At 40.6% G+C, this 12,843-nt stretch overlaps 1 protein-coding gene across 7 annotated transcripts in view; it reads right to left on the bottom strand.

The window, feature by feature from the left end:
- Nucleotides 1-12,843, bottom strand: part of FGF1 (fibroblast growth factor 1) — a 283,447-nt gene that overhangs the window by 118,821 nt on the left and 151,783 nt on the right. For 6 of the 7 annotated variants that reach the window (XM_083181929.1, XM_083181927.1, XM_083181924.1 and 3 more), the window contains one exon: nt 10,188-11,568. In XM_083181929.1, coding sequence (XP_083038055.1) covers nt 11,374-11,568 — 195 coding nt within the window. In that variant the 3' untranslated portion in view covers nt 10,188-11,373. Of the gene's footprint in view, nt 1-10,187; nt 11,569-12,843 lie in introns of those variants that run through there. The other variant, XR_014473371.1, reaches the window with a different exon arrangement.

Genomic DNA, 12,843 nt, shown 5'->3' with positions numbered 1-12,843 from the left:
AGTGCACCATATGGGGGCATAGATGGGGAGGCGGTTGGACAGACAAAATACCATATGGGGGCATAGAATGAAAGGTGGATGGGGGTACAAAGATGGGCATATGGACAGACACGATCCTAAGATAGGGGCACAGACTAAAAGATGGATGGGGGGCACATAGATAGATGGGCAGAGCACCAAATGGATCAGGGGGGTATAGAGGACAGACTAACAGACAGCCATAGAGGCAGGGCAGAGCACCATAATATGGGGGGACAGATGGATGGGTGTGGAATATATACAGATGGGCATGCAGTGGGCGACAGAGTCAGACAGACAGAAGTGTGTGGGTGTGCATGTATGGGGGGGTGCGCATCATCACCCAGGTCTGTTGTCTGCTGGCAGGCTCAGGACAGTGGCACCTCTTCCCATTCCCACCACTAAAGGGAAGGGTTCGGGCAGCAGCAGAAGTGCAAGTCCAGGCAGCTACAGCACCTACGTCCGTCCCCTCCATAGAGGAGCTCCATGGCATGGTCTGTACAGACTGCAGGCAGCAGCTCTCGGCAGCAGCACCTCAGGCTTCTCCCTCCCCTTCATGGAGCGGCTAAAGGGTAGGGTCCAAGCAGCAGCAGAAGCTCCAGACAGCCACACCTCCTCCCTCTATGATGCGGCACGGCGGCTCCAGGCCCAGGGCAGGATGCGGCCACTAGCAGCGGAACCTCCTCCCTCCCCTTCACACAGAGACTCAAGGGCAGGGTACATCAGGCCAGAAGCAGCGGAAATTCCTTATACTCCTGCAGCCAGAGGCTCCAGGCAGTGGCAGCTCCTCCCGAGTCACTCCTCTCTGTCCACTGTGTTCACTATAGACCTCTGGGCAACTGGATCTGCAGCAGCAGTGCCTCCTTCCCTAAAGCTCAGGTAGTAAAACGCGGCCCCGGACCCACACACCGCAGTACTACTATTTAGAATAAACACATTTAAAAGGGTGTAGGGGATTGCCTGCCAGGTCCCTGGGCCCCCCAAGCCCCGGGCCCCATAGCAGCTGCATCCCCTGCACCCTCTATAGTTATGCCACTGGTCAGAGGCTATCATCTAATAATTCTGGTTTAAATACATACAGTTGTTGACATCAGGTATCTATTGCTATTATAGTCCTTCTTCTATTCTACATAAAACATCTTCCTCCTGCAAACTGAACTCTGTGCACCCTCTGCTCCAGCAAACTTACAACTATGAGGTTTGTACCCATAACTGCTACAAAGAACACATCTTGGATTTCTGTGACTGTTATCGGCTCCAAAGTTCAAATGAGAAGTGACTATCACATCATTTGTAGCTGTAAATACTCTTATCTCCTATTCCTCTGGCTGTTGATGGAGTACTTTTCTTCAATGTAATATAGAGAACTACTTAAGATATTTGAATTATCTTGTAGTGCCTTAGTCAATATACCAGCAATCTTTTCTGCGTCTGTTTTTTTTAATGCTTCAAATTTTAGCTCTCATACTTTTTCTACGCAGCATCCAAATTTTTCATCTTGTATTTAAATGCTTTGTGTCCTGTCTTTTAAATCATTAGTGTGTAATGCTTAATTCTCACTTATTTCAAAGTGTATATATTCTTGGAACTGTAACAGTTTTGTCATTGGATCTACAACAGTTTGTTTTGACTGTATTATCTTCTAGCATTACCACTAGGAAATCAAATGGCGAGGTTAAGTTTTGTAGCATCTCCATTTCGATCTCCTCATCATTAACTTGGAAATTATCCTATTGATGTAGTCACTCATACTTGTATATTCACTCAACTTAGTGTTATACGGCATTCATTCACAATAATTCTTCTCATAAAACCCTTTTCCTCATATGCTGCCTGCACGGCTACCCACAAGTCATGTACTAACATCAGAATCTACTTATTTATTTAGCGCCTTCTAGAATATAATAGAAAGAATCTGATTAGTTCCCAAAACAACATACAATTTTCAATAGAACTCCTATCTTAGTAAATAAGTGTACATGTAGATTGTATTGTAAATTTGAAAAATATTAACACATTGCTACACTGAGCCTTTAATTCCTCCCAAATAAAATATACCAGCTGTACAGACTGTAATAAATTTGTTTTGTACTTTTAGAATTATAGTATAGAACCATTCTCTAATTCAAAGTCTGACTAATATCCTCACCTCTTACTTTATAATAATAGTTGTGCCCCTTGCTTTCTCCATTATTCCTAAAAAGTGCTCGGCTTCCACTTAAATTGATTTAAAACGCTCACTCACAATGCTTTGGTTGGCAACTTTTTCTAACCACCCTATGTGTAAAGAGATTTCTGGCTGCACACAGGCTGTTCCAGTCCCCCAGCCACCTCCTCTCTACCACTCCATGCTAACAGTGATATAAATACAAAATCCAATTTCCACAATAAAGATCCAAAGACCAATTATTATTTTTTCCAAGCCTAATTTTTTCATACAGGTTTCTGCAAAATAACTAAGGAAATGGTAATCCTTGTTTCATGATGGGGAAGGCATTTCTGGGATTATTAACACTCTAAGTGCCTAGGGTTGGTTTTTGTTGGCACATGAGTAATTCAAAATACATTTGCTCAAGTTTATTACTAGAATAAATTTATTTTAAAACAAAGACCTCCGGAATTTTCAAGGAAGTTTCTGAAATGTATTTTAATTAGAATGAACACATCTTTCAGTCCTTGGGGCATTTTTGTACAGGGAATAAGTCTAAATGATTTAGTAAAATGGAAAAAAAAAATTGTTTATTTGCTTACGCTTTTGAAATGGGGAGATATTGGGGTGATCCTAATCCTTTCTGTTAATTGAGGCCAAATACTGTATGAGATTTTTGGTGCAAAATACTTGAATTCTCCCCATAGAGGTGATAAGCAGCATTAACCCTTTATTATATAGGATTATTTCTTAACCCTTTGAGTGCCAAGGGAATTTGTCAAAATGTGTCAAAATTGACAAGCAAACATTTGTATTCATCATAATGACCTGAAAAGTTTTCCTTATAAAGATTGAGTATCCCTTATCCAAATACCCGTTACCAAAATATTCCGAAAGCATTAGACTTCAGAATGTACTTTTTTTTTTAAAAGATGGAGTCCAATAGGGTGGTTCCACTTGGTGCCGTTGGAGGTGGCAGTCCTAATATGGGGGGCTGGTTGGCATCCAGCAAGTCCTCATTATTGTCTGGCTATTGTCCAATGGTCTGAAAAGGGGGCTCCAGGAAGATGAGTGTTGGGCAAATGTTCAGATGAATAAGCAGGTGGGTATCCAGGCAAATCATGAGTGGGTCCAAGTTTGTAAACCAACACGTTTCGTTACCACTGCGGTAACTTTATCAAGGTGTCTGATCCAAGCTCAGTTAAGGGTTCAAATACCCTAAACCAATCAATGTGACCTCAATACAGGAAATGTTACTTGTCAAATAATTAAAAATAGAATAAAAAAACCTCAGAGACAGACCAAAAATAAAAATATGTCTATTAAATGGGCAGTATTCAATGAGAATTTTTGACGATGTGCAGCGAATCCTGTTTAGGATTCGCTGCACATTCGCCACTGCCCGCCTCGTTCCGGAGCCTCGCCGGCTCCAGTATTCAATGAGTCAGGGGCTCACTGCCCCTGACCGGCGAATTTTAACTCCTGCGGCGATGCCGCAGGGAGCCTGAGGACGGCGGCAGGCAGGGAGCTGGAAGTCTCCCTGCCTGCCCCAGACCGTTTGTGGGGGGGGAGGTGGGCTCCCCGGGAGCCAGGCAGCACAAGCTGCCCCCTCCCAGAGCCAGCAGGGGACCGGGTATATTCACTGCTTCCGATCATGCATATGTAATGACCGGGTGCAGTGAATATATGAATATCTAATGAGCTGCTCGGCTCCCGGCCCCCTGCTGGCTGCTGTGTAAAAAAAAATATATATATATTTTTTTTTTTAAATTAAATATATATTCATGTGCTTACAGCACATGAATAAAAATAGCATGCCCCTCCTCAGAATAAAATTCCTGATTTTTTTACACCAAATGTAAAAAACAAAACACTTTATTTTAAAAGGTCACATTCCACTTCACCATAAAAAGATAGCGATTGCTACTCGGTGAATCATGGCAATAAAAACCTTGAAATGTATTCGCCATCTGGTCATTGAATAGGGTGATTCACCGTTTTAGTCAAAAAATCGCCGTACAGCACGAAAATAGCACAAAATTGCCATAAAACATGGCGAATCAGCCTCATTGAATACTGCCCAATGTGTTCACAATACTAAAACTATATACATGCATTAAGATAATAACAATAATAGAAAGTCACATGATAGATGTTATGACATGTGACCCCTTAGTATGGGTCCAATGTAATAACATAACATACAGTACATAGATTATACATTGTCAACAGTACTATTTTTCTGGAAAAATAGGTCCAGGAACTCTAGGTCTGGGGATGAATCAATTAAATAAAAAATATATATTTATAATAGAGAGAGGGATAGAGGGATAGATGTATATATTGTATTTAGAAACAAAGGCACTCACAGGTGACATAAAAATAACACTTATCTTATGGAAAGTAGATTTTCAGTTCCTGATGATGTCATATTTAATTAGAGGTTCAGGCCCTTTGTATATATATATATATATATACTGTATATATGTGTGTGTGTGTGTGTGTGTGTGTTAGTGTGCAGAAGACCCCTCTTGATCTATTAAAATTTGCCCCAGCTGGCTCCAAGCAGTGACTCCCCCTCTGTGATCACCCATCTCTCACACCATCTTTGTCTTTTAAATCCTCCTGCCTGAGTGCTGTGATATTGCAGGAGCTAGCAATGACATGGGACAGTTTCCAGCAAAGTTATTTATTATGTCTCCTGTTTATTGCTGTAGTATCTTTATAAACTTTACACTCTTCATATTTGTAATTGCTATTTAATGTTAGATTAGTTTAAATATACTTGCTGATAAATTACAGTGACTTCAGTGTCACTTCGGGTGATCGTACTCACTCAGATGATGCAGGATTAAAACGGAAATATTATTAAAGCAAAACACCTGCTGTTATATTGACCTATTATTGCCATTTTAAATCCCAGCGCCAGAACCACTGACATGCTTAGTAATTATATTATGTGAATTAAAAACAAGTAGACAACTCCACGGAAGATACAGTGTAGGTATAAATGTATACTAATGCAGTGCAACAGTTGCACAATGCGTAATTAGAAAAAACATATTAATGAAAATGGCTAAAATATGTTTTTTCATTAATATGTTTTTTTTAATATGTTTTTTCTAATTACGCATTGTGCAACTGTTGCACTGCATTAGTATACATTTATACCTACACTGTATCTTCCGTGGAGTTGTCTACTTGTTTTTAATTCACAACATTTATGCATGTATGTACTGTTATATTTTTTTGCACTGTGTATAGTTGGTTGCCATGACCACCAGCGCCTGTTGATTGCGTCATTGTTAGATGCGTCAACTTGGAGCTGTTGGCGGGTAACCACACGTGATGGGGTGATGTCTTTATAAGGTGTGTCTTAAAGTTTGTTCACTTATCCTGATGACGATGTTTGTATAACATTGAAAACGTTTGATCAAGAAATTACCTGCGTTTTTCCTTATTTCTAACTCCGAGTGCCGCTTCCCTACTACTCCATATTTGGGACCGCCGAGTCCTTACCTGAGGGCACCGGGGCACGGTAAAATTACCGGAAAGGTGTACTGACCTTCCACTACCATATATATATATATATATATATATATATATATATATATATATATATATATATATATATATATAATTTTGGGCAAAAACTAGCTGAATATAAATAGTTATTGGCTATGTTCCGGGGTATATTAACCCTGAATTGATGTATCGTTAAATCAGTCCTATGACTGTATACATAGAGAGGCATATTGCCCTGGAATGACAACATAAAATGGGGCGGACTAAGTGCAGAGTCTCCCAGGTGCCGCCGCTTATCCAAAGGGTGGAAATGCGTTTGTAAAGTCCGTCCATCACTTCCGGTGACATGGACACCTTGAAGAAATACCTTGAAAGGAAGATGATCCCCAGGGACCTAACATTATCTAAGCCTTCTACAGTATTTTTAATTGGGATACAGACTTCCAAAAAAGATGGAATTCAACCCTAGATAACTGCTCCCTCCCTTAATTAGAACTTGTTATTGAGTATAGGATGCAGAAAACAAAGGCCACATATTTGCAAATTGAGGCACTAAAGATTAAACTATAACCGTCTCATTCAGTGGTTCTCAACCTCAGTCCCCACACAGTTCACGTTTTCTAGGTCACCCAGCATGTGCACAGGTGCACTCATTACTCATTGGCACATTTTAAAAGATCCACAGGTGGAGCTAATTATTTCACTTGTGATTCTGTGTGGAGACCTGGAAAACGTTCACTATGTGGGGGTCCTGAGGACTGAGGTTGAGAACCACTGTTCTAATGAAACAAGAGAATATAAGGATAGGGACCAAAGGGTCATGGAGAGAGTTAACAAATTTGAACAGGATCTAGTTGAGAATAAATGTAAGAAATGTTGTTGTGATATAGAGGATGATGAATTGGGTGATAACAATAAAAATAGACCACCCCCTGGACAGAGATTTGATAGAAGGTCTCCAAATAAAAACAATCTGAAAAAATTCAGGATGTCAATATCTATGATATTGGCAACCGCCCTTATAGAGACTCTTATAGAGCACCAAATAAATATAGACATCAGAATTCTAGGGACTACCAGCATAGAGATTACCCTAAATGGGATAAAACCCTCTTATGATACTGAACTTGGGGCTAGACCAAAGACAATTAATCATAGGGGCCCACGTGAACCCACGGAAAATCAGCCCAACACTGAAGACATATTTTTAGAACCATGACAGGGGAGAAACAATCCAACAGAGAGAGCCGATGAAACCCCAAAAAGAAGAAGATACTCAAATATTGAGGGATGCAACTGAGACATCTCAGACAGACAAACTATTTTAAGTCTAGAAACAAGAAAAACTTCTTAACCTGCCTATCAGGACATTGAGCCTAGAAGAAACACAACTATTGAGTAAAGGATTGAAATTTTCCCCGTCCACTGGCTAATATCGCCAGTCTATACGCAGAACATTATGCAGACAAAAATAATTTGCCAACAAATGTTTAGAAGGATTAAAAGATACTAGTACCGCCATTGTTTTGGATTCTCTTGTCCACCATAATGGACTTATAAGAATACCCATCACCAATATTTATTTATGACATAGATAAAACACAGATCAAATTAAATCAGATTTTTACCCAATTAAGTCCAAAGGCACATACATAGAGGGATTTTATAAAACAACTTTAGGGGGATTTTAAAACTCTTTGCTAAAGGTCAGCCAAAATTAATGAAAAAAACAAAATACTAAAGGACAATCTTAATAGGGATGAATGTAGAGTTTTGAGAGCCCTGATTAAAGACAATTGTTATGAGGGAGGCTGACAAAGGGGAAGGGGGGGGGAGGCTGGTGATCCAAGACCGGGATCAATATGATATGTTTTGGAAGCTATGAAGCAATTAAATAATGTTGACTTACCACAAACTAACTGTTGATCCCATATTGTCCTATGTCAAAGAACTATTGGATAAAGCATTATCCACTCACATTATCTCCAAAGATGAATTTTGCTTTTTGTTTGAGCACCCCACCATTCCAGTGTACTATCATCTTCCCAAGATACACAAAACCCTCACAGCACCACCCGGGTGGCCCATTATTTATGGAGTGGATTCTTTGTCATCTAACCTTTCACATTATGTTGCCACATACCTTCAGCCACGAGTGTCCACACTGAGATTCTATATCAAGGATACCACCAAATTTCAAAAATATCAAATAGCAAGATTCCTACAGCTTTCTTACTCTAGATCAGTGGTCAGGGAACTCGGTCCTCATTACCCCACACAGTGCATGTTTAGCTGGTAACCCAGCAGGTGCACAGGTGTACTAATTACTCACATACACATTTTATAAGGTCCGCAGGTGGAGTTAATTATTTCACTTGTGATTCTGTGAGGAGACCTGCAAAACATGCACTGTGTGGGGTAATGAGGACCGAGTTCCCTGACCACTGCTCTAGATGTATAAAGTGTTTACTCTAATATTCCCCATGAATTGGGTCTAGAGATAATTGAGAAAGCCTGATTCAAGATGGGGATCTCAGTGTGGACCATATTAGCTTTCTTCTTGATTCCATTTCTTTCATTCTTTGGCACAATTACTTTGTTTTTTTCTGACACATTTTATCTACAGACGATGGGGACGGCCATGGGGACCAGATTTGCACCCAGTTACGCCAACCTCTACATGGGGGAGGTTGAAGACATCCACGTGTGTGGTAGCGGCTGGGACGCAAACCTGGTCCTCTATGGCTGTTACATCGACAATCTATTTATTATTTGGGATGGGGGCCTATCTTCTTCACTTTCATTTGTTTCTCACCTTAATTCCAATCACTTTAATTTAGTTTTTACTCAACTTCAATCAATTTAAGATGGACTTTTTGACATAAGTCTCTCAATACTAGACAATCAGAAAAACACTGCCACTTACTGGAAAGGTCAACACTAATGCCTACCTTCGATATGAAAGTGCCCATCACCCGGCTTGGATAAAAAATATTCCAGGGCCAGATGTTACGCATAAAAAGCAACTGTTCCAGTCAACAAACTTTTGAGGGCCAGGCACTAGAACTGTCAGAGGTGTTTTGTAATCATGGTTATCCTGCCAAAGTGATCAATGAAGCAGCACAATCTGCTAGGTAGACAGATAGGGACATCCTATTGGAATGTCGTCTAAAAAAGACTTCCAATTGTGACAACGCACTTCCGCCCTTTGGATAAGCGGTGGCACCTGGGAGACTGTGCACTTAGTCAGCCCCCATTTTATGTAATAATTCTGGGGCAATTTGTCTCTCTATGTATACAGTCATTGGACTGATTTAACAATATGTCACTTCCGGGGTTAATATTCCCCGGAATATAGCCAATATCTATTTATATTCAGCTTGTTTTTGCCCCAAATTCTCTATATATTGAGACTATGGGGGAAATCCACATAATGTGGACATGAGAATGTTGTTTCACTGTTCATTGTTTTCAATATTATTTGTAGATGGAGCTAGCATTTTTTATTCAGCTGATTACTACAGGATACAGAGTTACACAGGGTTAATGCAAGGTTGGTACTTAATCTCTCCACCCAGGAGGGATAAAGTGCCGGGACGGTCCCGCGAAAAACAGGGCAGTTGTGAAATATGCATATGCCACATATTATTTAGTTAATTAGTGAGGGTGGTGGTGGTGGGGGGGGGGGCGTCCGACTCATGCATTAAGGGCCCACCGGGGAAATGCAGTGGTAGGGGCCCATGCTTAAAGGTTTGGCTAACCATTAGTGCATGGTCTGGGCCCCTTGCTTAATGTATATAAGTAACTTGTAAGCCCAAATGCTTTAAAGCTAGTCTGTTACCTTGCGATTGCTTCTGCGTTTGTGCATGTGTGAGAGAAAGAGATGTAGTTTCACTCGCTGCCAACAGATGGCAGTGTTTTGGAGAAACACAAAGGTACACTAGACGTATATATATATATATATATATATATATATATATATATATATATATATATAAAATGGAGAAGGCCTGGCACTCCCGCAGCTGGGTCCGAATACCCCGGTGCCTTCCAGGACAGGTAGGTAGAGGAATGGAAGAGGCGGCACTCAAATGGGATTTTTCAAAAGTGTATTGTGGCAAAAGGAAGGACCAACGTTTCGGGGTCTTAATCACCCCTTTGTCAAGGTGCACCTTGATAACAATGCACTGTAAAAAATACCCCATTGCCCTGTGCAGCATAATGAGGCTGGAACTTGATCCCAAGAGGAGGGAGTGGGGTGCACCGGGGGTACCCCACCTTTTATTGTGGATTTGTCTTTAGCAGTTAATTTTTTAATGACAGATTTATTGATTGACAGTAGATGCCAGTACTCAAAAATCCATAATTAAGATGAATAACTGTCAGACCATTACATTTTTTGTTTCCATAGAAACGTATACACATACACTGTAACATAGAAATAGTGTTCCCAACAGACACAGTAAGCCATTCAAACACATACTGTAACATCGTATTTGTAATTGATGGATATTTATTTTACTATAGTTTTCTCTTTTACACTTATATATATTATACTTATTCACATGTACAATATAAATATTTATATATTTTAAATAGAGCTTTGTTGCGCTTGGTGGCATAGCATTATGATCTACACTATAGTAACAAACTAGCATTGGTTCATGTTAGCAGTCTTCCGTTTACAGTGATGTGATTGGCTTATTTTTTATGGTTTACAAGTTATCCTTTTCCGCATAGTGTAAGTCATTCTGGTTGACTCGCAAAGCTGCGAACTTTGCAGTTTTGCGAGCCAACTGAATGCCGCCAGCACGAACACCCACACCCCGTTTGCACGGAGAATGTCCCCGCAGGAATGCGAATGGATGCTTTGCATAAACATCCTTTCGCAGCCTTGCATGCGGGGCTGAAATCATTCGATGGTCGCCGACCATTAAATTATTTCTTAAGCTTTCACAAATCTAAGTCACTTTGTGTGACAGCTATGTGAACAGGGCAGGCAGCTGACATCCGTAGATGTCAGCTTCCCACCCCTGCCACCCTCATCCCTCCCTCCGAAATGCCTCTCCCTGCGCAAATGCGCAGCAGCCCCCAAAACGGGTTCTGCGCATATGCCGGAACCCGGGGACCCGATCAAGCCTCCGGGGGCTGCTGCAAAGGCAGCCCCCGGAGGCTTGGACCAGCGCATGCGCAGTATGTATGAAGTTACTGTGCATGCGCTGGCCCCATGCAGGGGACTTGGGATCGCGCGTGGCCGGGGAGCACGGCGGTCGACGGAAGGAGGCGGGGAGCACGGCTGGACGTGGGCGGCAGTGGAGGGGGGGGGATTAGATTTGGGTGAGTTATTTTGTTTCTGTGCAGGGTAAATACTGGCTGATTTATTTACATCTGCCCCACCTGCAGTGCACATGGTTTTGTCTGTCTAAGAAGGATTTTGTCAGAAAGAGTGAACAAGAATAAGGCCCTGTCTGCTAAACAGGTTGGAAAAAACTTTGCATATTGTTACAGCAAGTGTGACTATAAATACCCCAGTTTGGATGTAAAAGCAATTCAATAAGACTGTGAGTTTGGAAGTGTTTGCTATTAATACACTGATTTGGTCTTTGAGCACAGTATAATTATTTACAGCAATGCCACAAATAACATATGACAGTATGAATCTGCAGACAAATCAATCATCTCTAGTCACTAGATGCTGATAACGGAAGGAACAGAATGGCTTTCTGTCCATAGTGAGTCCGAGATCCGCGTTTACTTGCCCCATTTTTCTTAATGCCAACAAACCAGTTCAGTTCTGCATACTTCTTTGACTTGTAGGTATTGTAGTGATTCTCTTCTAAAGTCTCCAAAAACAGGCATTCCTCATTCAGCGTCATCTTGGGAGAAAAAACAAACCGCAGTTTATTACTTGTGGGAAAACGAAACTTTGGTGTTATATATAGAGGACTTGGACGGGAGTGCTGAGTTACAGCTAAAGTCTGGCTAAGCAAATTGTTACTGTGGTTCAGCATTTGAAACCAACGCTACCTTGTACTTCCTGCTGCGGTACTGTCTGGGATTTATTTAAAATACGCTTTATTTTTTGCATTTTTCTTTTACTGTAGGACGTACTATGCTACTAATAGAACCACTACTGACAACTGTAATATTCTTTTCATATTATATTTTTATGTGTTGTTCATGGTGGATTTTAAATCATTTTTATTGCTATGACAAGCCCATGCTCAGACAGGCAGTGTGTGTACACTACAAAATATACAAAGAAAATAAGCTTTTATATATTGTTTTAGAATGTTAGCACTATAGAATAGGCAAGCAGTTTTTGCCTGACTGCATTCATCCAAGGCCGAGGTGTCTCTTTTCTCTCTTTAGCCCCGTCGAAGTTACTAGTTTATATGGAAAGACTGCTGGGAAAATACCAGCTGCTAAGGCACTACATTCAGAAAAGTATTAGCTAGACTTGGCCCCCTGTTAATTATCCAACTTGCTGTGAATTGCAGCGGGGATTTCAAAGTACCGGAGCATATCAGCATCAGGATATGGGGAAGCTGCATCAACTTTTCCATGAGCCCTAGTGATGGCACTTTCACCGATAACAAGTAACAGTTAAAGCTTAAGCTAACAGGCAGTGTACAAGCACATGTGTGAACTTAATTCACTCATGCAGGCAGAAAAGGCTCTTCGCACTCTGGAATGCTACTTAATAGGGCTCTAGGTACAAAACGGCAACTGATCATAATATCAAATCCCACAATGAACACATTTTTTTTTTTTTTTTTTAAAGAATGAATACATTTTCATTTTAGCTTGATGAATATGTGTCAGTTACATTGGAACACTAATTATGCATGGACACATTAATTAGAACATTTAAAAACTACTGTTTCTACATGAGTAACAGATCTGTTCACCCCAATGATTAGAAGAGAAGAAAAGAACACCAAAGTAAAACACACATTAACATAGGGATAATATATAGAAAGTAAGGTGTAAGGTGTGGAATACAGTGTGGTGTAATGTGAATAAGGCACAATATGGTGCGGTGTAATGTAAATAGCAGTCACAATTGTGTGACATAATGTCAATAAGGAACGTTCTCATGTGATACTGTATAAGGTTAATAAGGTTGCATTACTGTGTGGCTTAATGTG

The sequence above is a fragment of the Crinia signifera genome, chromosome 4 (genome assembly GCF_055691185.1).
Source record: "Crinia signifera chromosome 4, ASM5569118v1, whole genome shotgun sequence".
Taxonomy (NCBI): Eukaryota; Metazoa; Chordata; class Amphibia; order Anura; family Myobatrachidae; genus Crinia; species Crinia signifera.
This window is presented reverse-complemented; position numbering and strand designations above follow the sequence as displayed.